This window comes from Caloenas nicobarica, chromosome 24, assembly GCF_036013445.1.
Source record: "Caloenas nicobarica isolate bCalNic1 chromosome 24, bCalNic1.hap1, whole genome shotgun sequence".
Taxonomy (NCBI): domain Eukaryota; kingdom Metazoa; phylum Chordata; class Aves; order Columbiformes; family Columbidae; genus Caloenas; species Caloenas nicobarica.
The window spans coordinates 5,337,288-5,361,390 of NC_088268.1; the positions used below are offsets into that span (position 1 = coordinate 5,337,288).

Sequence of the window (24,103 nt, forward strand, 5' to 3'; positions counted from 1 at the left end):
CACGGGGGTGACTGGGAAGGGACGGGGGGGACAGGGCATTTTTTTTGTTGTTGTTGTCGGTGGTTTTTAAGGGGTGGGGGGGTTAATGCTGAAGTATTTATTGAGACCCCCTGTGCCTGGCGTGGGGCCAGGAGCAGCAGCATATCTCGCAATAAAAGGGACGCTGTGGGGCTCGGCTCTGCTCTGTGCGTGCAGGAGGGAAACTGAGGCACGGGGGGGTTAAGGGACTCGTGTCCCCCGCTCCCTGGGGGGACCCAGGCATCCTGGGCCGGGAGCGGGGAGAAGGAAGCTCTCTGCACCCCCCAGCTCCCTGCAGCCTTTATTAGAGCAGCTCCTGTGCACAGTATGGGGGGGGGCAAGGAGTCTGCCCGCCTGCGGGCACCCCAGGCCCCCCTGCCGCCCCGCCATGGTGAGCCAGGGACCCAGGTGTCCTGTGTCCCCAGGGCAGGGGGGGCACCACCAGCCCATCCCCAAGCACCCCAGCCAGCCCCGAGGCTCTGCCCTGGGGTAGGGGGGTGACACTCCCTGTGCCCCCCCCTTTTATATCACAGTTTTGCTTAAACACCAGCAAAACGGCTGAGGCGTGGGGGCTGCGCCCTCAGTGCGGGGGGGACCAGCCCCACTGCTGGGTATCTCTGCTGTGATGAGCTGGGGGGGCACAGCGCCCCACGTGGGGGTTGCTACCAGAGCACCGCGCTGTCCAGGTGGGCAAAGCCGGGGTCCAGGCGCAGCTTCCAGTAGGTGTTGTTGGTGACCCACGACTCTTTGCCGCTGGAGTCCGTCAGCCGCCTGCACGTGGGGGGACACACAGCTGGGGGGGCCATCGACACCCCCTAGGGGGTCTCCCCCATTCCCTGAGAGCCCCGCATCCCTCTGAGCCACAGGGTCCCCAACCATCACCCCAATGTCAGCCCCGGGACCCCTGTGTCCCATCCGCCGTGCCATACACCAGCCCCAGGACCCCCCCCGGCCCCCCCATGCCAGACCTGAAGAAGCGAGCCTGGTGTGTGATATTATTCTCCTCCATCACGCGGCGCCGGTCCCGCTGCAGCTGCTCGATCTGGCGCTTCTGCGTCTCAGCCGCGGGCACGTTGCCTTCCTCCAGGTACCTGTGGGGGGGACACATCGCTGTACGGAGCTGGGCGGCCTCGGCGCCCCCGCCGCGGTGCCGGGGTGCTGCTGACCGCTGGTCGGGGCGCAGGCGGGTGTCGGTGGTGGGCAGGACCCGCCGCAGCTCCGGCGTCAGCTCGTTCAGCTCCAGCGCGAACTGGGTGAAGCCGTAATACCTCTCGTGGTCGTGGGGCATGGGGTCTGTGGGGGGGGAACACACAGCGCTGAGACCCCAGGGTGGGTTTTTCTCCCCCAGCGTGGCCCCCTCCCACCTGCCCCAGGTCCTTACTGGCTCTCCAGATGCACTGTCCCGGGGGGGGGCCGCGGTGCAGCCCCTCGTGCCACTTGCCGGCCAGGCGCTCCACCACCACCCCGCTGCGGCTCAGCACGGCGCCCTGCACCTCGTTGGCCCCCGCGCCCCAGTACCGCGCCTGCGGCCACACGGGGCTGGGCGGGGCGGGCGGGGCTGGGGCGGGGCCGTGGGGAAAGGGTGGGGCCCTGAGTGAGGGGCGGGGCCGTGGGGAAAGGGTGGAGTCACTGGGAATGGGAGGGGTGCTAAGTGAGGGGTGGGGCCACTGGGAAAAGGGCGGGGCTGTTTGGAAAGGGCGGGGCCACAAGTGAGGGGCGGGGCCGTTGGGAAAGGGTGGGGTCAGGGAAGGGGCGGGGCAACAACAGCATTTAGATGAGATGTGGGTCAAGGGGGCGGGGCCACATCTGAAGGGGCGGGGCCAGGTGGAGTCAGGGCACATGGGAGGGTGGAGCTATGGGATGGGCGGAGCCCAGAGGCTAAAGGGTGGGGCCAGGGAGGGGCTGGGAGAGGTGGGGCTGTGGCAGGGTGGGGCAGGGTGGGGCAGGGTGGGGCAGGGCAGGCGCACCTTGCAGAAGGTGATCTTGCAGTGGTAGGAGGCGTCGCGGGTGTTGCGGATCAGCACCTCCCCGTAGTGCTCGATCCAGCGGGGGCCACTGAGGACGTTGTGGATGCACGTGGTCACCTTGTTCCACTCAAAGTGGTCCCCGGTCCTGCGGGCAGCGCTGCGTGTCATGGGGGGTGGACAGGCAGGGTGACACCGTGGTGGGGGGGGTGTCACCTGCTGGGGTCTCACCTGGGCAGCTGGACGTTGACGGTGCCCACGGGGACAATCTCCAGGGATTTGCCCCAGAATTTGTTCTTCCACCTCATGTCTGCGAGGAGGTGGGAGGAGATGAGGCCTCCCCATGACCCTTCATGAGTCCCCACCACCCCCCGGGCACCCACCTTGCCAGAAGATGAAGTTGTCAGACTCGGCGTGGCAGGCGGAGATGGGAGGGTGGTGGCAGACCTGGCGAGAGGAAGAAGGACGTGCCACTGCCCTGTCCCGCTCCGTCCCCCTCCCCGTCCCAGTTCCTGTCCCCACCTGCTCGCTGATGAAGCGGAACCCGCGGTCGGGCCGCACGCACTCGTAGGTCTCGCCCAGCACCGGGTTGAAGGGTTTGCTGCCCGCCCGGTAGTAGGTGGAGGCGTAGGCGGACACGGCGAAGGCAGCCACGTACACCTGTGAGCACACACCGGTCACCGCTGCCACCGCGCCGGGCACGCACCCCGCGCCCCGCCCCTGGGGGCGTGGTTTGGCCTCGCCACGCCCTTCGGGGGGGCGTGACAATGAAGCGCCCCTCCTCTCGGGGGCGTGGTATCGCCGCGCTCCGCCCCCCACGGGCGTGGTAAAACCCAGCCCCGCCCTTCGGGGCGTGGTACCGCGGCCTCCTGCCCCTCCCTCCAGTGGGTGTGGTTTTGTTCTGCCACGCCCGTTGTGGGCGTGGTCCCCCCGCGGTCTCGCGCCCCTTGCCCACGCCCGGCGCTGCTGGGGGTCGCGGCTGAGCCTCCGTGTCCCCTGCGCCCACGTGTCCCGACAGCCCCCCGTGTCCCCGAGCCCGTCTCACCAGGCGCTGGCGGGGGTCGCGGGCGCGGCTGGCGCGGTCCAGCAGCCCGCTGTACTCCAGCTCCTCGCAGAGCCGCTGGAGCGTGTTGAGCGGCTCGTTGAGCTGCACGGGCAGCGCCACGCGTGACAGGTCCTTCCCCACGCTGCTCCGCAGCAGCCCCCACAGGCTCACGTCCCCCGGGGGCGCGGGGGGGGCGGGCAGGCGGCTCCGCCGCCGCGGGTCCGGCCCCGGTAGCTCCAGCGGCGGCGGCTCCACGGGCGTCCCCGCACCCTCAGCTCCTGCCGGGCAGCGGGCGGTGGGGCGGAGCTGCGGCCCCCGCCCCGGTCCCCTCGCCGGTGTCCTCTCCCTGTACCTGTCGGGGGGCGGCCCGGCCCTCCCGGCTCCGCCGCATCCTCGCAGACGCTGGTGGTGGCTTCGCTGATGCACGACTCGTCGTCCGAGGGCTGGGGGGGGCGCAGGGAACCGTCGGCGGCTTCGGGGGTCCCGGGGCGGGGGCGTTACCCCAGCGGGGGCGGGGCAGGAGGGGTTGTAACGGGCAGGGGCCCCCCGGAAGGATGGGACGAGACTCGGGTGCCTGGGATGGGCTGGGAAGGCAGGACGGGGAGGGGGTGGTGGGTACCGGTGGGGCTGCAGGAGGGGGGAGCAGGGGCGGAGGGGGCACCGGCAGCACCCGGCCCCCGCCGCCGGGCTCAGAGACTGCGGAGACCCCGAGGTGGGGGGCTACGGGGGGCTGCAGGGGACACGGGGGCCGGGGGGGACATGGGAGGCAGCTCCCGGGCCGGCTAATGGGGAGAGGACGGGGGAGAGAAAAGTGAGAGATGAACGCCCAGAAACAGCTGAACAGGGACAGCGGGGGAGGGTCTGCAGAGACCCCACCCCGCCAGCAGAGCCCCGCCCCTTTGTCGTGGCCCCGCCCCCAGAAGCCCCGCCCCACCTCGTTCTCGGAGGAGCTGGCGGACAGGAGGACCTCGCAGGCGTCGAAGAACTCGGTGTGCGAGTCGGCCAGCGAGACGATGCTGCGGTTGGAGAGCTGCTGCTCGCGGCCCTTGGCCGGCAGCGCGTCCGGCTGCGGGGACAGCCACCACCTCAGACCCCCGCCCGGGGGGGCCCCAAAGCCCCGCGCCATCCCGCCTCCCCCTCACCTCGTCGGGATGCAGCGAGGCAAAGGAGTCCAGGGTGGTGTCAGAGGAGACGGAGAGGGAGTGGAAGCGCCGCAGGGCAGCCTGCAGAGGTGGAGGGGCTGAGCTGAACCCCCCAGCATGTCCCCTCCACCCCGACGGGGAGCGGGGGTCACCACCAGGCTGAGACCTGCCACCTCGCTGCACCCAACAGCCACAACCGCCTGGGGGCTCCATCAGGACCCTGCCCGGACTCCCCAGGATTCCTCACCCCGGCGTTGCCGGCACCACCGGGGCGCGGTGCTGAGTGCCGCCGGGCCAGCGCCTGCCGCATCTCCTCCAGACGGGCCCTCTCGGCCAGCAGCGCAGCCACCACGCTGCTGAGCGAGCCGTGCACTGCCGGGAGACACGGGCAGGCGCTGGGGCTGCAGCACGGCCCCCCAGCACCCACCCTGCCGCCACCGCGACCCCCGGTGGGGCTCAGCCCCCCGCCCGATCCCACCTTTCTGCGCCAGGACCCAGAAGCTCCGCTGCAGCTGGCTGTACTCGGGGGGCAGGCTGAAGGGCAGCTGGCTCTGGGACAGCTCCAGGTAGCGCGAGAGGTTGGGGACGGAGCCGTGCAGGCGGCCCACCTTGTGGGGGGGGACAGGGGTCAGCGGGGCCCCGGGGGGCCCCAGGGGCTCAGCCAGCGGCAGCAGAGCTTGCAGGGACACCCACCCACCCACCCACCCTCACCCTGCCGATGGTGTCGTCCTTTGCGAAGCTCTGGGTGCACCAAATCTTGGTGGTTCTCCTGCCCTTCTTCGGCCTCTCCGTGGCAGCAGAGGGCTGCAAGCGAGAGGAGGGGGCTGGAGTCAGACCCTCCCCAGAAAGGGGGCTCAGGGGGCAATGCTCAGCCCCGGGCCCCCCCCGCCGCGCTCACCTGGCTGCCGGAGATGAGGGGGGCTGAGGGGATGCGGTGCAGGGTCTCCAGGCTCTGCAGCATGGCCGTCAGCTCCTGCAGCTTCGCCTGGCACTCCGACAGCTCTGCAGCGGGCACAGAGCGAGCCCGGTCAGCGAGGGGGGACGAGGCATCCCCCTCGCCGCACACGTCCCCTCTCGCCCTGCTCACCGGCCGAGCAGCGCTCCAGCCCCTCGCTGTCCTTCAGCCACGCGTTCACCTTGTCCCGGGAGCTGGCGAGGGTGGAGAGGGCAGGGGCGCTGCCCGAGGGCAGGATCCGCGTCCACAGGCCCTGCAGCGGGGGACGAGGGACACCCCCGGGGCTGTCGTGGGGAGCCCTGTGCCCGGGCGCTGCCTCGCATCGCCACCCCGAGGTGCCACCCACCTGCGTGTCTGGGGGGGTCCTCCCCGCGGGGCCCCCCCTGGGGCAGGGCTCGGGCCCCTCGCCCTGGTGGTGGGAGCAGAGGCTGCTCACCCAGCTGGCAAAGAGCTCCGGGGACTTGATCTGTGGGACAGGGGTGAGTTGGGGTGTGAGGGACATAGGTGGGGTGTCCCAAAGCCCCCGGTCCTGGCTGCGGCCCCCCCAGCACCTTGAGGTGGTAGATGTTCTCCTCCGTGTCCAGGTCCACCCGCTGTGCCTTCTTGTTGATGGACATGACGGACTGACGGACATCAATGGATCCGTGCAGTTTGCCCTTGAGGACCTGGGGGACCCCAGGGACACGTGTGAGGGGGAAGATCCCCCTTCCTGAGGGTGTCCCCCGCCTCCAGCCCTCGGGGGGCTGCACAGACGCAGCGTGTCCCCACACTCACGTCCTGGCGCGTGGTGGCGTATTTCAAGATGCCGTTTTCCAGCACAAAGTACCTCTGGGGACAGAGAAGGATGATTGTTTCAGGGAGCAGAGCCTGGGCCCTGCAGCCCCCCTCTCCAGGGGCCCAAATCACCCCAGGGCTGGGGACGGCACCCAGGGGTGGCCAGGGGACACCCAGGGCCAGCCACTCCATTACCTTGTGCCAGCCCTTCAGGGGCCATTTCCTTTTCTTGAGCAGGTAGCCCTCATGGCGCCGCGGCTCCCGGCCCGGGCTGCCCCCCACCCGCGGCTCCTCCAGCACCTCCCAGCTCTCCGAGCCCTGCTGGGGGTCAGAACGGGGGGCCCTTGGCACCCGGGGTGCTCCCCACCTTGTCCCCAGGCAGGGACGCTTGGTACTCCCCAGGGGACATCTCTGTATCCCCCTTCTTAAAGTGGAGTGAAGCTGCCCCCGGGCCCCACAGCACCCCCAGTCCAGCCTGGGGGCACCACTGGCATCCTGCTGACCCCCCCAGCCTGGAGTCCCCCACAACCTGCTGGATGCTGCTGTGCTTGGAAGACACGGTGCTGTTGGAGCGGGACAGGGCCCTTTTCGGAGAGGACGGGTCCTTCTCGTGGCTGCCCATGGCTGGAGGGCTGGGGGGCCAGCCAAGCCCCCCGTCCCGTCCGTGCTGCAGGGCTGGGGGTCCGAGCTCGGCTGTCACGGTGGGAGCTGCTGCGGGGAGGGGGGGCCACGTCAGGGAGCCCAGGGAGAGCATCACCCCCCTGCCCACGGCTTTCCTGCCCGGCCAGACACCCCATCCCTTCCCTGCGGGGACAAGGGGTGGGGGACCCTCCTGTCCCAGGAGTGGGACACCTCGCACGTGACTTTGTCCGGGACCCAGAAGCTTCTGCACAAGGTGGAGCCTTCGACCCCACCCAGCCTTATCTCGGCTCCGCCGCCCATCCCTCGCCCGCACGCCGGGTCCAGAGTCCGGACCCACTCCCACCCCGTCACCCAGATTCGGTGACATGGGACACCCCCGCGGTGGGCACAGCTGGGAGGGTGACACGGGGTACAGAGACCCCGGCACCCCGAGCCAGGACATGCTCCCCCAAAACCCCGACCTGGCCCGGCTGTTCCCCTCACCCCTCTCAATTACAGGAGGGGGAAACTGAGGCACGGGGAAGCTCCCCCCCACCTCGCCGCCTCCCTCCAGCGCTGCCCCTACCAGGGTACCCGGTGTCCCCAGCGTCCTGGGACAACACGGGGACAGCGGCCAAGCCCCGGTACCGGCGGCCCCGGTAAGCGCAGCCCGGTCCCCCGCCCTGCCCAGCTCGGGGACCCGCCGGGCGCTGCCCGGGGACAGCACCGACCCCTCGCCCGGCGGCGGGGCTGGGGGGGCCGCCCCAGCCGCCCCCTCTGTCTGCAGCGCCCTCCGGGGGCGGGCAAAGCCCGGACAGGGCACAACATCGGGCACGACCCCCGCAACCCGGTGCCCCCCCTGCGTGGAGCCAAGTCCCCGCCGTGTCCCCCAGCAAGTGCCACCCCCCGAGCAGCGCGCAGGAGCCGGGGCCGGCTGCCGGGGCCGGCGGGACCTTGGCAGGGGGCGCGGGGCCGGTGCCGCCCCCGGTTCGGGTCCCCGGTGCTCACCTGGGCGGGCGGCGGGCGCGGAGCCGGGGCCGGTCGCATCCCGGCCGGCGGCTGCAGGAACCGGAACACGGAAGGAGGCGCCGCAGCCGCTCGGCTCTGCCCCCTGCACCGTGGAGGACCGGAGCCGCCAGCGCCGGAGCACCGGGACCCCCCGCGCCCGGCCTGATCCTCCCGCGGCCCGGACACGGACGGAGCCGGTACCGGGGGCGGCTCCTCTCCCGTAACAGGGTCTCGCCCAGGCTGCACCCCCTCCCCGAGCCAACCCCCAAGCTCTGCCCCGCCCGGGTGGGGGCACCCCAGGAGCAGCATCACCCCACGGGTGCCCCGGGACCCACACCCCCAAACTGGACTTTAGCCCCCCCAGGACATCCCTCGCCCACCCCCCAGCCCCACTCTGTGCCAGGAGAGCCCCAAAGCAGCACTCAGCCCCAGCCCCCCAGCAAGGGGCAGGAACCCCCCAGCCCACCCCCCCAAATCAAAGACAAGGCCTTTGGCATCTCCACCATCTTTAATGGACAAGACAACAATCCTGCAGATGCAGCTCAGTGACCCTGACGGGCTCCCCCACGCTGTCCCCATACCAGAGGGCACAGGGGGCTCGCAGCATCTGGTGTCCCCCCCACCAGCAATACCATAGGTCCTTGCCGCGCTCTGCCCCCTCCCCACGACCTCCGACTGCAGCCCCACAGCGCTCAAAACGCAGCTCAGACATTCCCAGCACCATCAGTGTAGGGAGGAAAGGAAAGTGTCCCCAAACGGTGACGCTGCAGGACCCTCAGTCCCATCCGGTGCCAAATCTCCAACCGCTGACTCCCCCCGAGCGCAGCCGGTGACGGAACCGACTCCCGGCCAACCCCGGGGGTGGGGGGGCCAATGTCAGTGAGCTTCCGAGCTCTGGGCGGGCGGGGGCTCAGCCGCACTCCCCGTCTCCCCGGTCTGCAGCTGGCGGATGTGCTGGTCCAGGAGAGCGGTGAGGTGCGCAGAGCCGCGCTGGAGCAGGGAGGAGGTTTGGGAGGGCAGGAGGGCCAGCGCACCCACCGTCTGGCCCTGGGCTGCTTCCAGCGGCGGCAGCTTGGCAAAATTCTCCACACCCTGCCTGCTCAGGATGGTGTCGTCGATGCAGGCGCCTGGGAGAGAGGAGAAGAGCTGAGAACAGGAGACGAGGTGCCAGAGCCAGCGCCAGCGCCATTTCATCTTCCACCAGTGCTAAAGAAACAGGCACTCCTGCAAACCTCTTCCCGCCCACTCCCTCATTTTACTGGACACGACAACGATCTTGCAGATGTAGCGCCATCAGTGTGGGCCCTGCACAAGGGAGGACCCCTCCCCAGCAAGGGACAGGAGCCCCAAACAGATGGGGACACAGGGAAGGCTCTTACCGAGGAGGTTGACCTGCGGAACTCCCTTCAGCACCCGCAGCATCTCCCTCACCTTCGCCTCCGGGCTCACCAGCAGGATGTTGCGTGCCACGAAGAGAGGGAGGAGATTCTTGTACTTGGACTGGGACAGCACGGGTCTGACAATCTGGGGGAGACACCTCTCAAAATGCAGCTTTTCACCCGTCCCGGCTCTCATCCGCCATCTGTCCCCGAGAACCGCACCGGGATCTACCCCGGCAGCTCTGTCCCTACCTCATTCAGGACGAACTTGACCTGAATGTTGTGCTTTCGGAGGTAGTGCCTCATCAGCACCACGTCCTCGTCGGGCATGGAGTTGTACTGGCAGATGGCGATCATGCGATTGTCCCGGAACGCCTCCTCCACCTGCCGCCGCAACAGCCGCGCGTAACCGTTGTCCTGCGGGGAGGGAGCAGCGATGGGACCGACGGGGAAGGACAACGGCTGCTGCCCCCCCCAGATCGGACCCTGCAAACGGACCCTCTGCTGTGAGGTGCTGCCACAGATCAGGACTCGCCTGTTTTCCAGCACTTGATTAACAACTGGGGCATCTCCCAGCCCCAAAGAACGTGATGAAAAGGGGCAGCAAACACCCCGCAGGGCTCTCGCACACAGCAATCCCGGGGCAGGGCTCTCCCGGGGGTCTGCACTGCACCCGGTGGGGGCTGCGGACCCCGTGTTAAAGCCCCGGAGCCGAGCACCCCCACGGGGTGCCCAAACCCCCCGGTCTCCCCGGACAACGAGCCCCCACGCCAGGAAATTACCTCCTGGGGAGTCTCCCTCCTGGGGCCCAGGCAGCGCGGCGGGACGGCCGGCCGCGGGGCCAGGTACTCGGTGACGGCCATGAGCTTCTGGCGCTGGAAGTGCATGGCCTTCCAGTGCCGGGTGACGGCCTTGGAGCCGCGGCGGACGAGCTGCAGGGCGGGCAGCCAGCCTGCGGAGAGGGGGCCCGCGGGCCGCGCTCAGCGCCGCGCCCCGGGGGAGACGAGACCAGGCCAGGCCAGGCCAGGCCAGGCCAGGCCAGGCCAGGCCGCCCGCCCGCCCCCGGTAGGCCCCCGGCAGGCCCCCGGCCCTCCCGAGCCCCGCGGAGCGGCCCAGCCCCGGCCCGGAGCCGCTCACCCCGTCGCCATGGCGTGAGGCCGCTCAGCGCCGCCATCTTGCCGCGGCAGCGCAGAGGCTTGTGGGAAGGCGGCGGACCGGCGCTGCGCATGCGCGAAGAGGACGGGCGGTGCTGTCAGGGTAGACCGGCGCCCCGCCCCTTCCGGCGCCGCGCGTCTCCTAGCAACGGGCACGCTGCGGCCTGCGCTCCCGCCAGAACACGGGAACCCCCCGGTCGCGGCCCGGGGGTCTCTGTGCCCCCCCCAGCCCGGGGAGCTGGTCCCGGCGACCCTGCCCCGGGGTCTCTGTGCCCCCCGGCCTGGGGAGCTGGTCCCGGTGGCCTCCTCGGCCCCCGCCCGGGGGTGTCAGCCCGTGCTGAGCCCCCCCAGCCCCGCAGTCCTGTCCCCAGCGACCCCCTCGGTCCACAGGTTTCTGCCCCCCATCTCCTCAGCACCCTGCTCGGTGCAGAGAGCGATGGGGCCAGCCCAGCCCCCCCCAAACACCCACCCCATGGCCCAAGGAAGGGATGAGGAGCCAGGCCAGCACCCCCCCGCCACAGCTGGGCAGCCGAAGACCCTTGAGGGTGAGTGAGCCATTGCAGGGGCTGCTCCTATGTCAGCCTGGGGTGGTTGGGGGGGGCTGGACCCCCCGTCACTCCGGGTTCCCCACAGGTCATGAGTCCCCAGGGCTGACCCTCACCGACAGCCTCATCAACACGAGGAATCTGCCCCGGCTGGCAGAGCCCCCGCACCCCGAGAGCCGGTGAGGGTGCGCACAGACCCCACCCCCATCACCCAGCCTGCCGGGGGGGGTCTCTGGGCACAAGGGACACCCCGAGCACCCCCGTCCCTCCAGATCCACCGAGCTGCTGTCCCCCCCGACCCTCCGCTTGGACCGGGAGAACATCTGTGCTATCGGGAAGCTCTGGAGCCTGCGGGAGATCCGCAGCCTCTATCTGCAGCAGGTAAGACACGGCAGCAACCAGCCCTGGTCCTGCGGGTGAGGACCACGAACACCCTCAGCTCTGCCCCACGCTGGCATCAGCCATCTGGTGGTTTTCAAACTCACACGAGGAGCCTTGGGGTCCTGCTGGACTCTGCCAGGTCCCCCGTGCTGTCACAGCCCTGTACCCTCTTCGTGAAGCTCCCGTGGCAGTGCTGGGACATCACATCTTGGGGCAAACCCGAGGTGCTCCCAAAGTCAGAAAAACATCTCGCCCCCTTTTTTTTCTTTTTTTCTTTTTTTTTTTTTTTTTCCAGAACCAAATTGAGAAGATTGAGAATCTGGGCTGTTTCCCCAACCTGCGGTATGGGCAGCTCCTGCCCCTGAGGAGACGACTCAGAGGAGAGCGAGGCTCCCTCCTGTGCCGGGGGTTCGAGGAGCAGTGGCAACCCCCCCTAACACCCCCCTGCCCGCCCCGTGCTCCGCAGGTTCCTCTCCCTGGCTGGCAATCGCATCCACAGGGTGGAGAACCTGCAGCCCCTGCGACACCTGCGCGTCCTCGACTTGTCCCACAACCAGATCCAGACGCTGGACCCAGGTGGGATGCAGGGACGGGGCTACAGGCAGGAAAGGGAAGGACAGAGCGTGTTTGGTGGAGGGGGGCGGTCAGGTCCCATCTCGGCAGCTTTTTCTGCTTTCTCTGATCTCTGCAGACGAGCTGCCCCGCAGCCTCTGGCTCCTCGACTTAACGGGGAACAAATGTACCCACCAGCACGGATACAGGTGGGTCGGTGGGGCATGTGAGGGGGAGCAGAGGGGGAGAGAGAGCCCCCCCAAATCACATGAGCCCCTCAGCAGGGTACAGCCCCCCCCAGACAACAAATACAGCCTGAGCCCCCCACCCAAACCCCAGAAATGTGAATCTCTGCCTCGGTTGGTGGCACAGAGCAGTGCCAGGGGGTGCGGTGCTGGGGGGGACACGGTGCCAGGGGGTTCAGTGCCCCCCACAAAGTGCTCCCAGTGATGGGGGAACGTCTGCGCTGCCTCGGGTGCTTGCAGAGAGCGGGTGCTGTGCGCTCTGCCCCACCTCCTGCAGCTGGACACCCAGCCCGTCCACAAGGAAGAGGAGGAAGGAGGCTCCTCCGGCAGCGAGGACGAAGACAACGAGTCGCTCCCTGAGCCGAGCGGCCCTTTCACCACAGACAAAGGTGCCCAGACTGATGCAGGAGACATCGCACGCTCAGGTCCCTCTGTCCCCAAGGGTGACAGGGCTCTCGGGTGGCTGTGCCAGGTCTCCTGTAACTCTCTCCCGCTCTGTCCCTGCAGATTTCTTTGCGGACCTGCAGCAGGAGCTGGCCAGGCGCTCGTGGCGGCGGCGCAGGGAAGCCCTGAGTGAGCACCGGGCCCGGCTGGAGGAGCTGGAGACGCTGCGGGAGCGTCGGGCTCTGCTGCTGAACCCTGACGGGGAGGGGGCTGTCTGCACCACAGCCCCCGCGAGGGCTCAGCCCCGTCCCCACGCGAAGCTGCCACCCCTGCCAGCACCCGGTGGGCAGCACGACTGCCTGCAGCCCCGCACCAAGGCTCCGGAGGAGGAAAATCACACCAAAGGAGCAAGAAACAGGCAGTTACCCCCGATCCCCTGCACCAGCACAGCGCTGCATGGGTAGGATTAAAGCTTTTTTATTCCTACATCGGTCTGTCTGTCTGACACAGAGCTCCCAGCCCTGGGGGGGCACCGGCCGCTATGCTCCGTGGTGGGAAAAGACACACGGGGCTGCAGGACCCCAAGTCCTGCTCCATGTCCCTCTCCTTCCCCTCGTGCCTGTGTTTTGGGCAACAGCCACCTCTCCAAAGCGCCGATTCCTCCGGGGCAAGTCGGGGCAAGGGGTTTATGTGTAGAACTTCATCTCTGCCTCCACGCAGTCAAAGAAGAGGTCGGCCAGCTCCTCGGGGCGGGGGGTCACCGTGCCCCCCAGCAGCGCCTTCATCCCATCCAGCCCCTGCTTCTCCAGCTCCCGCAGCGTCTCCAGCAGCTTCTGGCCCTGCTCCTGGTTGGGATGAAAGCTTAGATCGGGTACCCTCAGGGACTTTGACGATGTCCCACACCACCGGGGATCCCGCGGCAGTGGCTGGGGAGGGGTCTGCGGTACCTCGTCCCTCTCCATCAGCTCCAGCGCCGCCTGATGCCGCCGGTAGAGCTGGTGCCGCCGATCCACCACACTGCGGAACCGCGGGATCTGCTTGGCGGGGTCATCACGGAAGGTGGGAGATATCACATGCGGCACGGGCTTGAGCCCAGGGGCGAAGACGAAGGGCTTGAAGACGGACCTGCCGGAGAGAAGGCGCGGGGACCTGGCACCGGCTCTGCCGCGTCCCTGGCACCCCCGCAGCGGGGCTGTCCTCACCTGGAGGGGTCGGGGGTGGCCGTGAGGAAGTGGACACAGGGCACAGCGGGGTCGCAGGGCAGCACGGACACCATGCTGCCCGCCGTGCGGAACCCCTCCGAGTCCACGCAGATCCCGCTGGCCTTGTCCCGCAGGATGGCCATGAGCGTCTCCGCTGTGATGTGACCTGGTGGGGAAGGGACGGCCATGTCACTGGCGCCAGCTCAGCCGTGGCACCTCTGGGGAGCGTGGGGATGCCGGGGTGAGACAGGGGTGGCTGTCCCCATCCCTTGTCCCCGTCCATGTCCCCATCCCCACCTGCGTGCTGGCGCAGCAGCTCCTGGCCGGCGCGGTAGCGGGCTTTGGCAGCCTCCATGCGAGCGGGCTGGTACGTCAGGGAGAAAACCTCGGCGAAGCTGAACTCGCCGTCCCCGCTCCACCAGCCCTGGCTGCGCGCATGCTGCCGCAGCCCCGCGTGCTCGGCCGTGATCTCCCTCCCGATGCTCAGCTGGTTGGAGATGTTGCGGCTGCCCTCTGCAAAAGCGAAGGGGGCTCAGGCTGGGTGGGGGGCACAGGGCTCCCCGTCCTCCCAGTACAACCAGTCCCCGCGTACCTCGGATCTGCTGGGCTGCCCAGTACTGCCCAGCCGTCTCCAGCACCCAGGCCTCAGTGCGGTCGGCCAGCAGGAAGGTGTTGTGGTAGACAAAGGGCACCGGCTCCTCCTTGCAGCTCCCGCCTTGGCCATAGCGCTCCAGCAACGCCGTGATCACCTCCACGGCCTCCCGGGCAGAGCTGCTGCGCTCCAAGCCCAGCCTGCCGCGCCGGCAGCACCGCGTCACCCGGCGTTGGGGCACAGTGCGGGAGCACGAGGACAATCACGGCACGGTCCTCACCTCACCAGGTCCATCCCCAGCAGCGCCTCGTCCTCCCCCACGGGCTCGCGGGTCCAGACGCCCTCGTTGCCCACGCAGACGCCGTGCTCGTTAGCGCCCATCTCAGCACCCCACAGCCAGGCGGGACGGCTCAGCACCACTGCGTGCGTCCTCTCCGCCTGTTCGATCTCCAGGTATGTGCACTGGGGGGGAGCACAGAGCGGGGCTGAGACCTGGCACGCTCAGCACACTGTCCCCTGCAGCCACCCTGCCCCCAGCAGGATCTCACCTGGACTTTGTCCCCGGGACGGTGGGTGGCGGCGGGGACATAGACGACCTCCTGGACCTCGTGGCGTGGCCGGTCGGCGTTCTTGCCGAAGATGACAGCGGGCACGGCGGTGTGCGGCGGCAGCGCCACGAAGCAGTCGCAGGATGAGGGCATGGGATCCTGCCTCGCCATCCTAAACCCAGTGAGGGGATGGGGGGGGCACCCAGGGGGATGTCACCCCCTTGTCCCTGCCCTGGATGTGTCCCCAGGGTCCCTGTGGGGCTGGCAGCCCTGGGGACGCGGGGGGTTTTAGAGGGGGATGATGTGGTCCCTGGAGTTGGGGGTACATCAGGGACCCCATCCCTGGGGGACACCTCCTGCCCCGGGACCCCGCAGCTCTGCACCGACCGGCGGCGCCCGCCCGCACCGCCCCGGTAACCGGGACCCCCCGCACGAAACCCCTTCCCGGGACCCCCCGGGACCCGCCGCTCCCACGAACCTGCCGCTGCTGCCGCCGCCGCCCGGTCCCGCCCCCCCGTCCCGCCCCGTCCGGGCGACGGCGGCGCCCCGTGGCCGGAGGCCGCACAGCGGCAGCGGGCGGGGACCGGCCCCGGCCCCGGCCGCGCCGTGGGGCGCGGGGGACCGGAGCCCAGAGGAGCCCGCGGACTGGGGTCCCAGTTCCGCCCCCTCCCCGTGGGGCAGGGACGGGGAACCCGAGTCTGAGCTGGGAGGTCCCGTGGGGCAGAGTCCCCCGTGGGCAGCTCCCCGTGGGCACGCCCGCCCCGCGGTATGCGGGCAGACCTGCCGGGCAGCGCCCTGCCTGCGGGGGGGCACCCTGGGCACCCGCCCGGCGCATCCCGGTGTGCGAGGCCGGGCCGGAGGGTTGCAGGATGCGCCGCCCGCCGGGGGACTCAACTGGTCCCCACCCGGCTCACCCCCACCCCCCCGCATCCCCATCCCGAGCGGCACTGGAGGCACAAGGGTGGGAGTCGGCGCGCCGGACGCCTGGGTCCCTTGGCAGCGATGGGTGGGGGTCGGGGCGCCGGACGCCTGGGTCCCTTGGCAGCGATGGGTGGGGGTCGGGGCGCCGGACGCCTGGGTCCCTTGGCAGCGATGGGTGGGGGTCGGGGCGCCGGACGCCTGGGTCCTTTGGCAGAGACAGAGCCGGAGAGCCGGAGCGTGGAAAACACGCGGCGTTTATTCCAGTACAAAACCCCGACCCACAGCCCTGCAGCCTCTTCACAGCACAAACGCTCCCCTCGCCGGGGGGCGGACACACCGAGCCCCCAGCCACAGCACCCCCGGGGCCGCCCCGCTCCCGGGGTCCCCCGCTCCCCTTCACCCCCCGCCCCGGGCCGGGGCTCGGTGAGGGGGCCGCTCGGGGCCCCCGGCCGGGCCGGTTCCTCCCTGCCCCGGGGGGGCGGCTCGGGGGTGGGAGCCGCGGCGGTTCGGGGCGCGGGGCCGGGATCCCCACGCCGCAGCAGGCTGGACTGGTTTCGGCGGGTGGGAGCCGGGCTCCGTCCTTCCCCACCCGGTTTTACAGCCTCCGTTGCCCCATCGCGGCAGGCAGGGCCCCCGGGGGTGCGGGGGCAGAGCACACCTGCGGCCTCTCCTCACAGCCCCCCAGCTCTGAACGGGATGGGGGGCAGCTTGGTGAGGCTGAGCCCCCAGCCCCGCTACCACCACGGGACCCTTTGCTCAGTGTTTCCCTCCCCAGCCCAGCTTTGGGGTGCCCCCCCGGTGGCTGCAGCACAGGGGACCCCGACACACCAGAGCCTCCCGTTGCTGCCAGAGCCGGGCTGGGCTACCAAAATCTTTTAGGCCACCAGTGCGATGCTGTGGCACCCTGGGGAGGGTCCTGAGCCCCCTGGGGTTCCCTCTGGAGACAAAATCCCAGCTGGGGGCACCAAGGGGGAATTTTGTGCTGGAAAAGGCAAATGCCGGAGTCGGGGACATCCTTCGAGAGCTGCGGGCAGCCCAGGTCACCCAAGTCCTGCGGAGGGACGGCGGCGGCTGTGCTGGGGCTGGGGACAGGTCCCCGCGGGCCCCCCCAGTGAGACTTCACCTCGTGCTGGGTTTCTCCAGCCCCACAGCTTGTCCCCAGCCCCACGGCGCAGCGGGGCTGCCACCAGCCCCTCCCACACTGATGGGGACGGGGACAAGGATGGGGACGGGACCCTGCAAGGGGTGCTGGTCCCCTCCCCATCCAAAAGGCCCATGGCCACAGCTGAGATGCCCACTCTGCCCGAGTGGCAAAGCCTGGCTTCACCTTAATAAAATAATAATAATAATAATTAATAATAATAATAATTAATAATTAATAATAATAAAACAATCAAAAGCAAAGGTCTCGGGGTGCCCTCTGGGCACAGACCCCACTTGACTTCACCTTCACCCTTTCTCCCCAGACCCTGGGGTGCTCCGAGCCCGGGCAGCCCCCACAGCCCCAGACACGGCCCCCCCAGAGCCCCCAGGAGGGGCCCACGCTGAGATATCAGCCCCCCCCAAATCTCCCCCCTACCCGGATTCCCAACTGGTGTGAACTGGTGCTGGCTGGGGGGGGCAGAGCCAGGGGAGCCCCAGGTGCCCTGAGCAGCCTGTGAGCCCCATCCCACCCAGCCCCACCGTTGCCCCCCAACACCCCCCCGGTCCCAGGTTCAGCGTCTCCTTCTGTGTCCAAGGGGTTCTATCAGAATTTGGGGGATAAGACCCAAAAGGTCCAAAAAAGGAGCATTTTGTGGACTGTTAGGCAGGGGGAAGGACAGATATGGGGTCCCCCTGGGGAAGTGGGGGGAGGGGGCCCATGGGAGGAAAGATATGGGGTCCCTGGTAGGGGATGTTCCAGGGTGTCCCCAGGAGATCCAGGGACCTGGGAAGGGACAGCTAGGGGGGTCCCCGTGGGGACAGGCAGCATGCACGGGGGAGACAGCAGGTCCCCTGGAGATACAGGATCCCAGGGAGGGACGGCTACGGGGCTTTGGGGGGACAGGCAGCATGCATGGGGGGACAGCTGGGGTCCCCTGGAGATATGGGGTCCCCAAGGGACCTGCGGTACACACAGGGGGATGGCTGCGCTCCCCAAGGGGGTCCCCAGGAGCCAGGCATGCCCGGGGGAGCCCCAGCAGTGGCGGGGTGCCGGGGGGGCAGGCGGGGGTCGCGGGGCGGCGCGGCCGTGCCAGGCCGGAGGAATGTGGCCGTCCCGGCTCTCCCGGGACCGCGGCCGCCCCGTCTGCCCCCGCCCGGGGCCGCGGCGCTGGGTGTGGGAAAGCTGCAGGTGTGCGCTTGGGCAACCGCCTGCCGCCGCACCACGCGCCCGCCGCGGCCCCCGCGGCCCCCCCATCAAGCAGGATTTTTTTTTTTTCCCCCAATTTAGCCTCGGTTTGGGCCAAAAAATGGGTTTGCGCACCCAAACCCACAGCCAAAGCAGGGCTCCAGGGGCCGTGGGACCCCCACCAGCCCAGCATCCCCAACCAGGGCAGGGGGGCCATGGGCACCCCCAGGCTCCTGTGTGCACCCCGGGGGTGCCAAAACCTCATGGGTGCCGAAAAAGTGTGGCTGTCACAGGGGGGGCTGAGCCCAGGACGCCAAGGGTTTGGGGGCGGCCACAGGGAGGGGACCCAGGGGGCTGCGGCCGCCCTCCCCGAGCGAAGGCTCCCGGGTTTCTCCTCTCTCCCTCTCTCCTTCTCCTTCCTCCCCTCCAGGGCTGGACATGCCTGGGCAGCGCCGATTCCTTCGGCGCCCATTGATGTTCCTCCCAACCAGCCCCGCCGCTGCCAGCAGCCTCCCAAAAAAAATTATTTGGGAAGCCGGGGGAGGATGCGGGGGGAGGACCGGGGCGGGAGAGCGGGAGCGGGACAAGTGAAACCGCCGCGGGGCAGCTCCGGCGCTCCCCAGCCGGCCCCGGCCCCCGCACGCGTCCCCCTCCCCGCTTTGAGCACAAGGTGTTGAGCACGAGGTGCCAGCCCTGTGCCCCCCACCCCGACACCCTTCAGAGACCGGCCCCGAAGGGTGCCCCCGCCCAGGGTCCTCCCCGCCTCCATCCGCGCCCCCCCCGGGGCTCAACTTCTCAGTTTGTGGGGGCGGCGTTCCCCCCCTCGGGCTCCCTCTTGCCTCCCTTGCCGGCCGACGGGTCCCCGGCGCCCTTGACCTCGGGTTCGCCCCCATCCTTGCCCCCATCGTGCGTCTTCATGTGCTTGCCCAGGTGGTCGCTGCGCATGAAGACGCGGCCGCAGACGGGGCAGGAGAACTTCTTGGCGCCCGTGTGGGTCTGGAGGTGCCGCTGCAGCTCGTCGGAGCGGGTGAAGCGCTTCCCGCAGAACAGCCAGTTGCAGACGAAGGGCCGGTCCCCGCTGTGCCAGCGCAGGTGGGCTTTCAGGTGGGACGTCTTGGCGTACGCCTTCCCGCAGCCCGGGATGTGGCAGTTGTGCAGGTGCTTGCGCTTCACCCCCTCGGGGCAGGGACCCCCCCTCTCCGCCTCCTGGCAGTTGGGGCAGCGACACGCCGCCTGCCCCCCGCCCCGCGGGACCGCACGACGGGCCCCCTTGGGCCGCCCGCCGCCCTCCGCCTCCGGCCCCCGCGGCTCGGGGGGGCCCTCCAGCACCTTCGCCCCCTCCGCTCCCAGCAGGTGCTGGGTGGGGGGGGGCAGCAGGTGGGTGGGGGGGGCGCAGAGCTGGTGCTCCCCCCCGCTGTACCCCCCCAGGGCCGGCGGCAGCCCGGGGTGCCCGGGCACCTGCAGCCCCCCGCCCTGCCCAGGGGGCAGCTCCATCCAGCTGGCTCCGGCGTGGAGGTCCCACCAGTTGACGCCTCCCTCTTCGCCGGGGGGGCCGGGATGCGGGGGCCGAAACCAAGGCTCGTAGGGATGCGCCATGTCCGGGGGGGCTGGCAGCAGCTTGGTGTAGGCGCCGGGGGGGCCGTCGGCGGGCAGGTCTAACCGCGGGGGGCCATGGGGCTCGTAGGTGCCGGGGGTGGCGAAGGCGGCGTCGGGACCCGCCAGCGGCAGCTCCGGGGTGGGCAGCGGGGAGGCGAAGTCGGCGGCACCCGCCGCGGTGCTGCCGTGGGGCTGGAAGGGCTGGAGCGGCTGCAGGTCCAGGGGAGCCGGGGAGGCGCGGGGTGCGTCGGAGGGCTGGGTCCCCAGGGAGCCGCAGACCGCTGTCAGCATTGCCGAGCGGCGCGGGGCGGAGGCGCAGACAGACCTGCGGGGCCAAGGAGGGGCGAGCGGGGAGAGAAGAGCTGTGAGAAGAGGGGGGTCACACCTCCGAACCCCCCTGCCCCTGCGCACACCGGCACAGGGAGGGGTTTGGCACCGGTAACGGCACCGATTCCCACCCCGCGCCAACGCGGTCTCGCTGTGGCACAGGTGACAGCGTCCTCAGCACCCATCACCCCGTCACCCGCGATTTGGGGGACATTCCTGCCCCGCCAAGGCAGTTTCTCTGCTCTGCAGCCCACTGTGACACCAGGACGGTGGTGCCAGGCAGGGGACACCCCGTGGCACCCACCCCTGTGGACCTGGTGCCAGTGGGTCACATCTGTGGCCCAACGGAGTCGGTGTCTAATTCCAAAATCTAAGGAAGCCACCAGCATTTGCCTCATCACCTCCCCAACTGTGTCCCTCCAACACAGCAAGGGTCCCCAAGGGGACACAAGTGTCACCTCCAAGCCCCTGTCCCAACCACGGGGGGCACACAGCACCCACAAGGTCACCCCGGTTCTCCCATGCCCCAGCCAGGCTGGGAAACCGTCATTCCCATCTCTGCTCCTGCCCCAAGCCCCTAGCCCGGCAGGGAGCCCCCAGGAGGAAAACTCACCCCGGTGGGGGCTGCACCGCCGGGCTGGCTGGCAGCAGGAGCGAGACGGGCTCGGGGAGGCAGCGGAGCCCGGGGCCGAGCCACCGGCAGCCCTTTGAAGCCGATCTCTGGGCTGCCTGCGCCCGCAGCCCCGGCCCCCCGGGGCACCCGCTGCACCCCCGGCCCCCAGGCACCTGCTGCCTCCCCGGCACGGCGGCCGTGACTCACCGGGAGCTTTGCAAACCCCACTGGGGACGGGCCCCACCCCGGTGTTGAAATCCACCTGCCGCCACTGGCTCCCGCCCCCCGACTTCCCACTGGCGCCGCAGTGGGGGGCAGCCGAGACCCTCGTCCCCACAGACCCCCGCTGTCCCCTCCTGCCACCATCAGCCCCTCCCAGACACCCCCAGCGCTGGGGAGAGACCCCCAGGGCGACACCCGGGGGGTGCTGAAGCTTTTGGGGTGGGGGATCCCCTGCACAAAGGGGCCAGACCCCCAGAACCCCCAATCCCCAGCAGTATGAGCCTGGGGCAGTAAGGGGGTGCCTAATGATTAAGAAACCCCCCCCAGTTACACGAGGACTCTGTTTTTTCCTGCCAGGTGGCACCAGGGAGGGCAGGGGGACCCCAAGGTGTGGGGTAGGAGTTGGGGGGTGCCAAAACCCCCCAACAGGACCCACCTCCACCTGTGATACCAACACCTGGGGGGTTTGGCCTCGAGCTGGTGCTGGGGTGGTCATGGGTGGGACGAGCCCCCCAGGACTAGCAACCTGAGCAGGTTTTGGGGTGCTGTTCCTTGGGGAGGGCTCAGCTGTGCCCACCCCAACCCTGGGAGGGGGTTGGCACCAATTTCAGGGCTGTCTCTTGGGGACCATCTCTGCCTCCTGGGGATGCCAGCGGGGCAGGTGACAGCTGGTACCGAGCGGGGGGTCATGGCTCCCAACCCAGCAGTGGCCCCAGTGTCCTGAGCCTCCCCAGACCCCTGCAGGTGTCAAATTTGGGCCATGACCATGAAACCCCACAACGATGGCTCTTTGTGGGGCTATGCGGCGGCAGCCAGCACCGCATAGGGCTCCCCAGATCTGGGGATGGAGAGAACATCACAGGGATGTCCCCCAGCCCCCTAGTCCCAACGGGAGGAGCAGGGACCCTCCATGGGGTCTTGGGCAGGTCCCACCCAACACAGACCTGGCACAGCCACACGACAGCGGGCAGCCATGGCCGCGGCTGTCCTGGTGCACCCCGCTCCAAACATCCCCCCCGGCTCGGGGGTGCCACTGGGACCGAGTCCCCAGCCAGGTCCCCACCACGCGCAGCTGGGTCACGCACCGCGGCTGCACCCTGTCCAGCTCCAAAGCCAGGGAATTGGGACCAGCACTAGTTCGGGGGGCACTGGGAGGGGCACCCCCTCCCCATGACCCTGCCCAGCCACGCTTGGAGGCTCCCGGGGCGTTTTTCCATCCGGGGATGACGACGAAAAAATCCCCCAGCGTCTCCCCCCCCACCCTGGCGGGGCTCGATGGCGACGCGTTGGCCATTTCACCGCAGGGAAACTGAGGCACCGGCGAGTGATGCGTCCCCGTGAGTCACGGTCCAGGCTGGGCAGAGGCGGCTCTGCCCGTGTCCCAGCCCAGCCGGTGCCTCGCCCCGCGGCGGGGCTGGGCGGGCAGCGCTGCCCTCGGCCCCGGCCCCGGCCCCGGCCCGACCGGGCGCGGGCAGCCCCGACGGGTGGGTCGGGAACGGCGGTCGGCGCCGGTGCTGCGCGTTTGGGGGTTGCCGTGGGTTTGAGGGGGATGCTGTAGGTTCGGGGGGGGATGCTGTGGGTTTGGGGTGATGCCGTGGGTTGGGAGGTGATGCCATGGTTTTGGGGCGATGCTGTGGGTTCAGGGCGATGCCGCCGACTCGCCGCGCTCGCCCCACCGCCCAGCCCACAGCAACGCTCCCCGGGGCCCGAGCGAAACTCCCCGGGCTTTGAAGGGGGGACAGCACCGGTGGCGACGCGGGAGGGCCCGGCCCGCCCAGCCCCCTGCCTCGCATTCCCGCATCCCCGCAGCCGGGCTTGGAACCGGCGCGGGGTCCCTGAGGGGCGTCGGGGGGGCCCAGCCCCAGGGGAGGGGGATTCCCGCTGTAAACGGGGGGTGAGGGCAGCGCGTCGCGAAAGGCAAAAGGGCCGGGAGCCCCGGGGCTCGGTGGCCAGTGGACACGGCGGGGTGGCAAGCAAAGACTTGCCGGGGCTGGGCAGGGCCGGGCCGGTGGAGCCGCCAGCAGCACGTTCCCAGCCGCCGGTCGGGGCGGCCGCAGCTCCCTGACCCGGCCTGGGGTCCCTCCCAGGGGTGCCCGCCGCCGCCCACCCTCCCGCCGCTCCGGCCGTCGGGGCTCCGGGAGCGGGCACCGCCGGGGGTACGTACGGGTCTAGCGGCGGCGAGCTCCCGGTGGCTCCGTCCTCATCGGCGTGGCGTGGGCGCTGGCTCCCGAGGGGACCCCGAGGGACCCGTGCGGCTCCCCAGGGACCGGGGCACCCACTGGGCCGGGCGAGCAGGAATGGCTGGGTCCCAGCCCGGCTCCCGGCTCTTCCCTCCTCCCCACCGTCCCAGCTCCACCCTCCCCGGCCCAGGTGATTTTAACCCTTGGAGGCAGAGCCTCAGCCCCGCCGCTTGACATGAGCCTGGTCCCGGGCTCAGGATCCGGCGCATGAAAGGGGAGGGAGGGGACGGGAAGTTCGCAGCAGACACCGCAAACAGGGGGGTAATTAAAGAAGAAAGAAACAGCCGCCTCCCGCCCGCGCCCGTGGCCGCCCTCCTCCTGCCACCCTCCTGCCAAACCCCCCCGGGGACCCCCCAGCACCGCTCCGAGCCCAGCCGGCTGTCCCCACACCCAGGGGTGGCACCCGGAGCTGGCCTCTGCTCCTGCCCCCAGGGATGTCACCCGTCGGGGTGGGGGGCTCGCTGCACCCCCGCTGCTGTTCAACCCCATCCTGTGGGGAGAATGAGACAGGGACAGGTGCAGGGGACGAGTTTTGGGGCCAGAGCTGGACCCACAGAGCAGGATGGTGGGACCCACTGTGACCCAGATGGATTCAGGATACCCCAAAATGGTCCAGGAGGTCCCGGCTGATCCCATCCCCACTCAGCTGGGGGGTGTCGGACCCTCCCAGCTGCTGTCCCCCCATGACCGCAGCTGCCAGCGCAAGGGGCTGCCAGGAGGGACAAGCCCCAGGAACTGCCAGGCGGCAGCACCGCAGCCAGAGGAGCCACTTAATCACCGAGGCGTCGTGTCCCCATTTCCACAGCCAAAATCTCCAGGCCAGTGCAGGGCTGGCTGCTGGTGGCCACAATCCGTGGGGACTCTTGTGGCCCTGGGGAAGCCCACCTCACTCCAAAGCCCATGGGAAAAGGTGCTGGTGCCTCTACAGAGCCCAGACCTCATCCGGCAGCACCACGAGCCCAGCCGGCCGGGCCCAGCGTGCCTGCGCGTGGGAGCCCACATCTCCCCGGCACGCTTGCCAAGCGCCCGGCCGGGCGGAGGGCACAGGGAACTCCTTTGCCCTGGGGAAAACTCTCCTGGTTTTCATCATCCCAGGGATGGCTCCACAACCGCTGCCGAAACGCGGCTGCCTGTGGGGTGAGGGTGGCCCCACAGCTCGGATGGGCACCGGGATGGGGACACCGGGATAGGGACACCAGGACAGGGACAGGTGGCAGGGCGAGCTGTGGATGCGGACTCGGCTGTAAATAGATGGCGATGAACAGGCGCTCTGGTGTGCAAGTGCTCTGTGGGGCACATGGGGGTTGCAGGGGGACCCCAGGTCCAGGATCTTGCTGGTTCTCTCC

At 69.7% G+C, this 24,103-nt stretch overlaps 6 protein-coding genes across 11 annotated transcripts; 2 read left to right on the forward strand and 4 right to left on the reverse strand.

Moving 5' to 3' along the window:
* Positions 1 to 336: 336 nt before the first annotated feature.
* Positions 337 to 7,582, reverse strand: OSBPL7 (oxysterol binding protein like 7). 6 transcript variants are annotated; one of them, XM_065650912.1, is made up of 23 exons: positions 7,528 to 7,582; positions 6,428 to 6,609; positions 6,094 to 6,219; positions 5,899 to 5,952; positions 5,676 to 5,789; positions 5,471 to 5,590; positions 5,257 to 5,377; positions 5,068 to 5,171; positions 4,881 to 4,973; positions 4,648 to 4,777; positions 4,417 to 4,541; positions 4,170 to 4,250; positions 3,962 to 4,093; positions 3,380 to 3,470; positions 3,028 to 3,305; positions 2,505 to 2,642; positions 2,366 to 2,429; positions 2,214 to 2,292; positions 1,986 to 2,130; positions 1,400 to 1,541; positions 1,185 to 1,311; positions 987 to 1,109; positions 337 to 789 (listed from the first exon to the last, which is right to left on the reverse strand). In XM_065650912.1, the coding sequence occupies exons 2-23, from the start codon at positions 6,518 to 6,520 to the stop codon at positions 681 to 683; spliced, it is 2,589 nt and encodes an 862-aa protein (XP_065506984.1). In that variant the 5' UTR covers positions 6,521 to 6,609; positions 7,528 to 7,582; the 3' UTR covers positions 337 to 680. The 6 variants fall into 6 exon arrangements, with proteins under 6 accessions (XP_065506984.1, XP_065506985.1, XP_065506986.1 ...); XM_065650913.1 differs by having other exon boundaries at positions 6,094 to 6,216; positions 6,428 to 6,606; positions 7,528 to 7,576; XM_065650914.1 differs by having other exon boundaries at positions 5,561 to 5,590; positions 6,428 to 6,606; positions 7,528 to 7,576.
* A 443-nt stretch (positions 7,583 to 8,025) lies between these two features.
* Positions 8,026 to 10,100, reverse strand: MRPL10 (mitochondrial ribosomal protein L10). The gene is made up of 5 exons (XM_065651219.1): positions 10,044 to 10,100; positions 9,689 to 9,858; positions 9,159 to 9,323; positions 8,907 to 9,051; positions 8,026 to 8,654 (listed from the first exon to the last, which is right to left on the reverse strand). Exons 1-5 carry the CDS (start codon positions 10,078 to 10,080, stop codon positions 8,404 to 8,406), a joined length of 768 nt encoding a protein of 255 aa, XP_065507291.1. The 5' UTR covers positions 10,081 to 10,100; the 3' UTR covers positions 8,026 to 8,403.
* A 396-nt stretch (positions 10,101 to 10,496) lies between these two features.
* LRRC46 (leucine rich repeat containing 46) lies at positions 10,497 to 12,631 on the forward strand. The gene is made up of 8 exons (XM_065650821.1): positions 10,497 to 10,605; positions 10,694 to 10,784; positions 10,878 to 10,986; positions 11,282 to 11,328; positions 11,453 to 11,562; positions 11,678 to 11,747; positions 12,024 to 12,172; positions 12,291 to 12,631. Exons 1-8 carry the CDS (start codon positions 10,497 to 10,499, stop codon positions 12,629 to 12,631), a joined length of 1,026 nt encoding a protein of 341 aa, XP_065506893.1.
* Positions 12,629 to 15,059, reverse strand: SCRN2 (secernin 2). Its single transcript, XM_065651012.1, has 8 exons — positions 14,988 to 15,059; positions 14,510 to 14,681; positions 14,242 to 14,423; positions 13,962 to 14,161; positions 13,667 to 13,882; positions 13,370 to 13,535; positions 13,115 to 13,292; positions 12,629 to 13,012 (listed from the first exon to the last, which is right to left on the reverse strand). The coding sequence occupies exons 2-8, from the start codon at positions 14,678 to 14,680 to the stop codon at positions 12,854 to 12,856; spliced, it is 1,272 nt and encodes a 423-aa protein (XP_065507084.1). The 5' UTR covers position 14,681; positions 14,988 to 15,059; the 3' UTR covers positions 12,629 to 12,853.
* Positions 14,808 to 17,091, forward strand: LOC135997902 (basic proline-rich protein-like). Its single transcript, XM_065650822.1, has 2 exons — positions 14,808 to 15,470; positions 16,897 to 17,091. Exons 1-2 carry the CDS (start codon positions 14,808 to 14,810, stop codon positions 17,089 to 17,091), a joined length of 858 nt encoding a protein of 285 aa, XP_065506894.1.
* A 1,463-nt stretch (positions 17,092 to 18,554) lies between these two features.
* SP6 (Sp6 transcription factor) lies at positions 18,555 to 22,782 on the reverse strand. Its single transcript, XM_065651282.1, has 2 exons — positions 22,682 to 22,782; positions 18,555 to 19,680 (listed from the first exon to the last, which is right to left on the reverse strand). The coding sequence occupies exon 2, from the start codon at positions 19,644 to 19,646 to the stop codon at positions 18,555 to 18,557; it is 1,092 nt and encodes a 363-aa protein (XP_065507354.1). The 5' UTR covers positions 19,647 to 19,680; positions 22,682 to 22,782.
* Positions 22,783 to 24,103: the final 1,321 nt, after the last annotated feature.

What these genes read in the sequence shown, in the direction of transcription:
- OSBPL7 (XM_065650912.1), bottom strand. Translation starts at nt 6,520, where the DNA reads ATGGGCAGCCACGAGAAGGACCCGTCCTCTCCGAAAAGGGCCCTGTCC. An exon ending in AGCACAGCAGCATCCAGCAG is followed by an intron (nt 6,220 to 6,427) that starts GTTGTGGGGGAC and finishes TCTGACCCCCAG; the next exon opens with CAGGGCTCGGAGAGCTGGGA. An exon ending in CCCTCATCTCCGGCAGCCAG is followed by an intron (nt 4,974 to 5,067) that starts GTGAGCGCGGCG and finishes TCTCGCTTGCAG; the next exon opens with CCCTCTGCTGCCACGGAGAG.
- MRPL10 (XM_065651219.1), bottom strand. Translation starts at nt 10,080, where the DNA reads ATGGCGGCGCTGAGCGGCCTCACGCCATGGCGACGGG. An exon ending in GGAGGGAGACTCCCCAGGAG is followed by an intron (nt 9,324 to 9,688) that starts GTAATTTCCTGG and finishes CCCTCCCCGCAG; the next exon opens with GACAACGGTTACGCGCGGCT. An exon ending in TCCGCAGGTCAACCTCCTCG is followed by an intron (nt 8,655 to 8,906) that starts GTAAGAGCCTTC and finishes CCTCTCTCCCAG; the next exon opens with GCGCCTGCATCGACGACACC.
- LRRC46 (XM_065650821.1), top strand. Translation starts at nt 10,497, where the DNA reads ATGGGGCCAGCCCAGCCCCCCCCAAACACCCACCCCATGGCCCAAGGA. An exon ending in GCAGCCGAAGACCCTTGAGG is followed by an intron (nt 10,606 to 10,693) that starts GTGAGTGAGCCA and finishes GGTTCCCCACAG; the next exon opens with GTCATGAGTCCCCAGGGCTG. An exon ending in GCAGCCTCTATCTGCAGCAG is followed by an intron (nt 10,987 to 11,281) that starts GTAAGACACGGC and finishes TTTTTTTTCCAG; the next exon opens with AACCAAATTGAGAAGATTGA.
- SCRN2 (XM_065651012.1), bottom strand. Translation starts at nt 14,680, where the DNA reads ATGGCGAGGCAGGATCCCATGCCCTCATCCTGCGACTGCTTCGTGGCG. An exon ending in GTCCCGGGGACAAAGTCCAG is followed by an intron (nt 14,424 to 14,509) that starts GTGAGATCCTGC and finishes GCTCCCCCCCAG; the next exon opens with TGCACATACCTGGAGATCGA. An exon ending in CTGGGGATGGACCTGGTGAG is followed by an intron (nt 14,162 to 14,241) that starts GTGAGGACCGTG and finishes CCGGCGCGGCAG; the next exon opens with GCTGGGCTTGGAGCGCAGCA.
- LOC135997902 (XM_065650822.1), top strand. Translation starts at nt 14,808, where the DNA reads ATGATGTGGTCCCTGGAGTTGGGGGTACATCAGGGACCCCATCCCTGG. An exon ending in GCGGCACTGGAGGCACAAGG is followed by an intron (nt 15,471 to 16,896) that starts GTGGGAGTCGGC and finishes CTTTCTCCCCAG; the next exon opens with ACCCTGGGGTGCTCCGAGCC.
- SP6 (XM_065651282.1), bottom strand. Translation starts at nt 19,646, where the DNA reads ATGCTGACAGCGGTCTGCGGCTCCCTGGGGACCCAGCCCTCCGACGCA.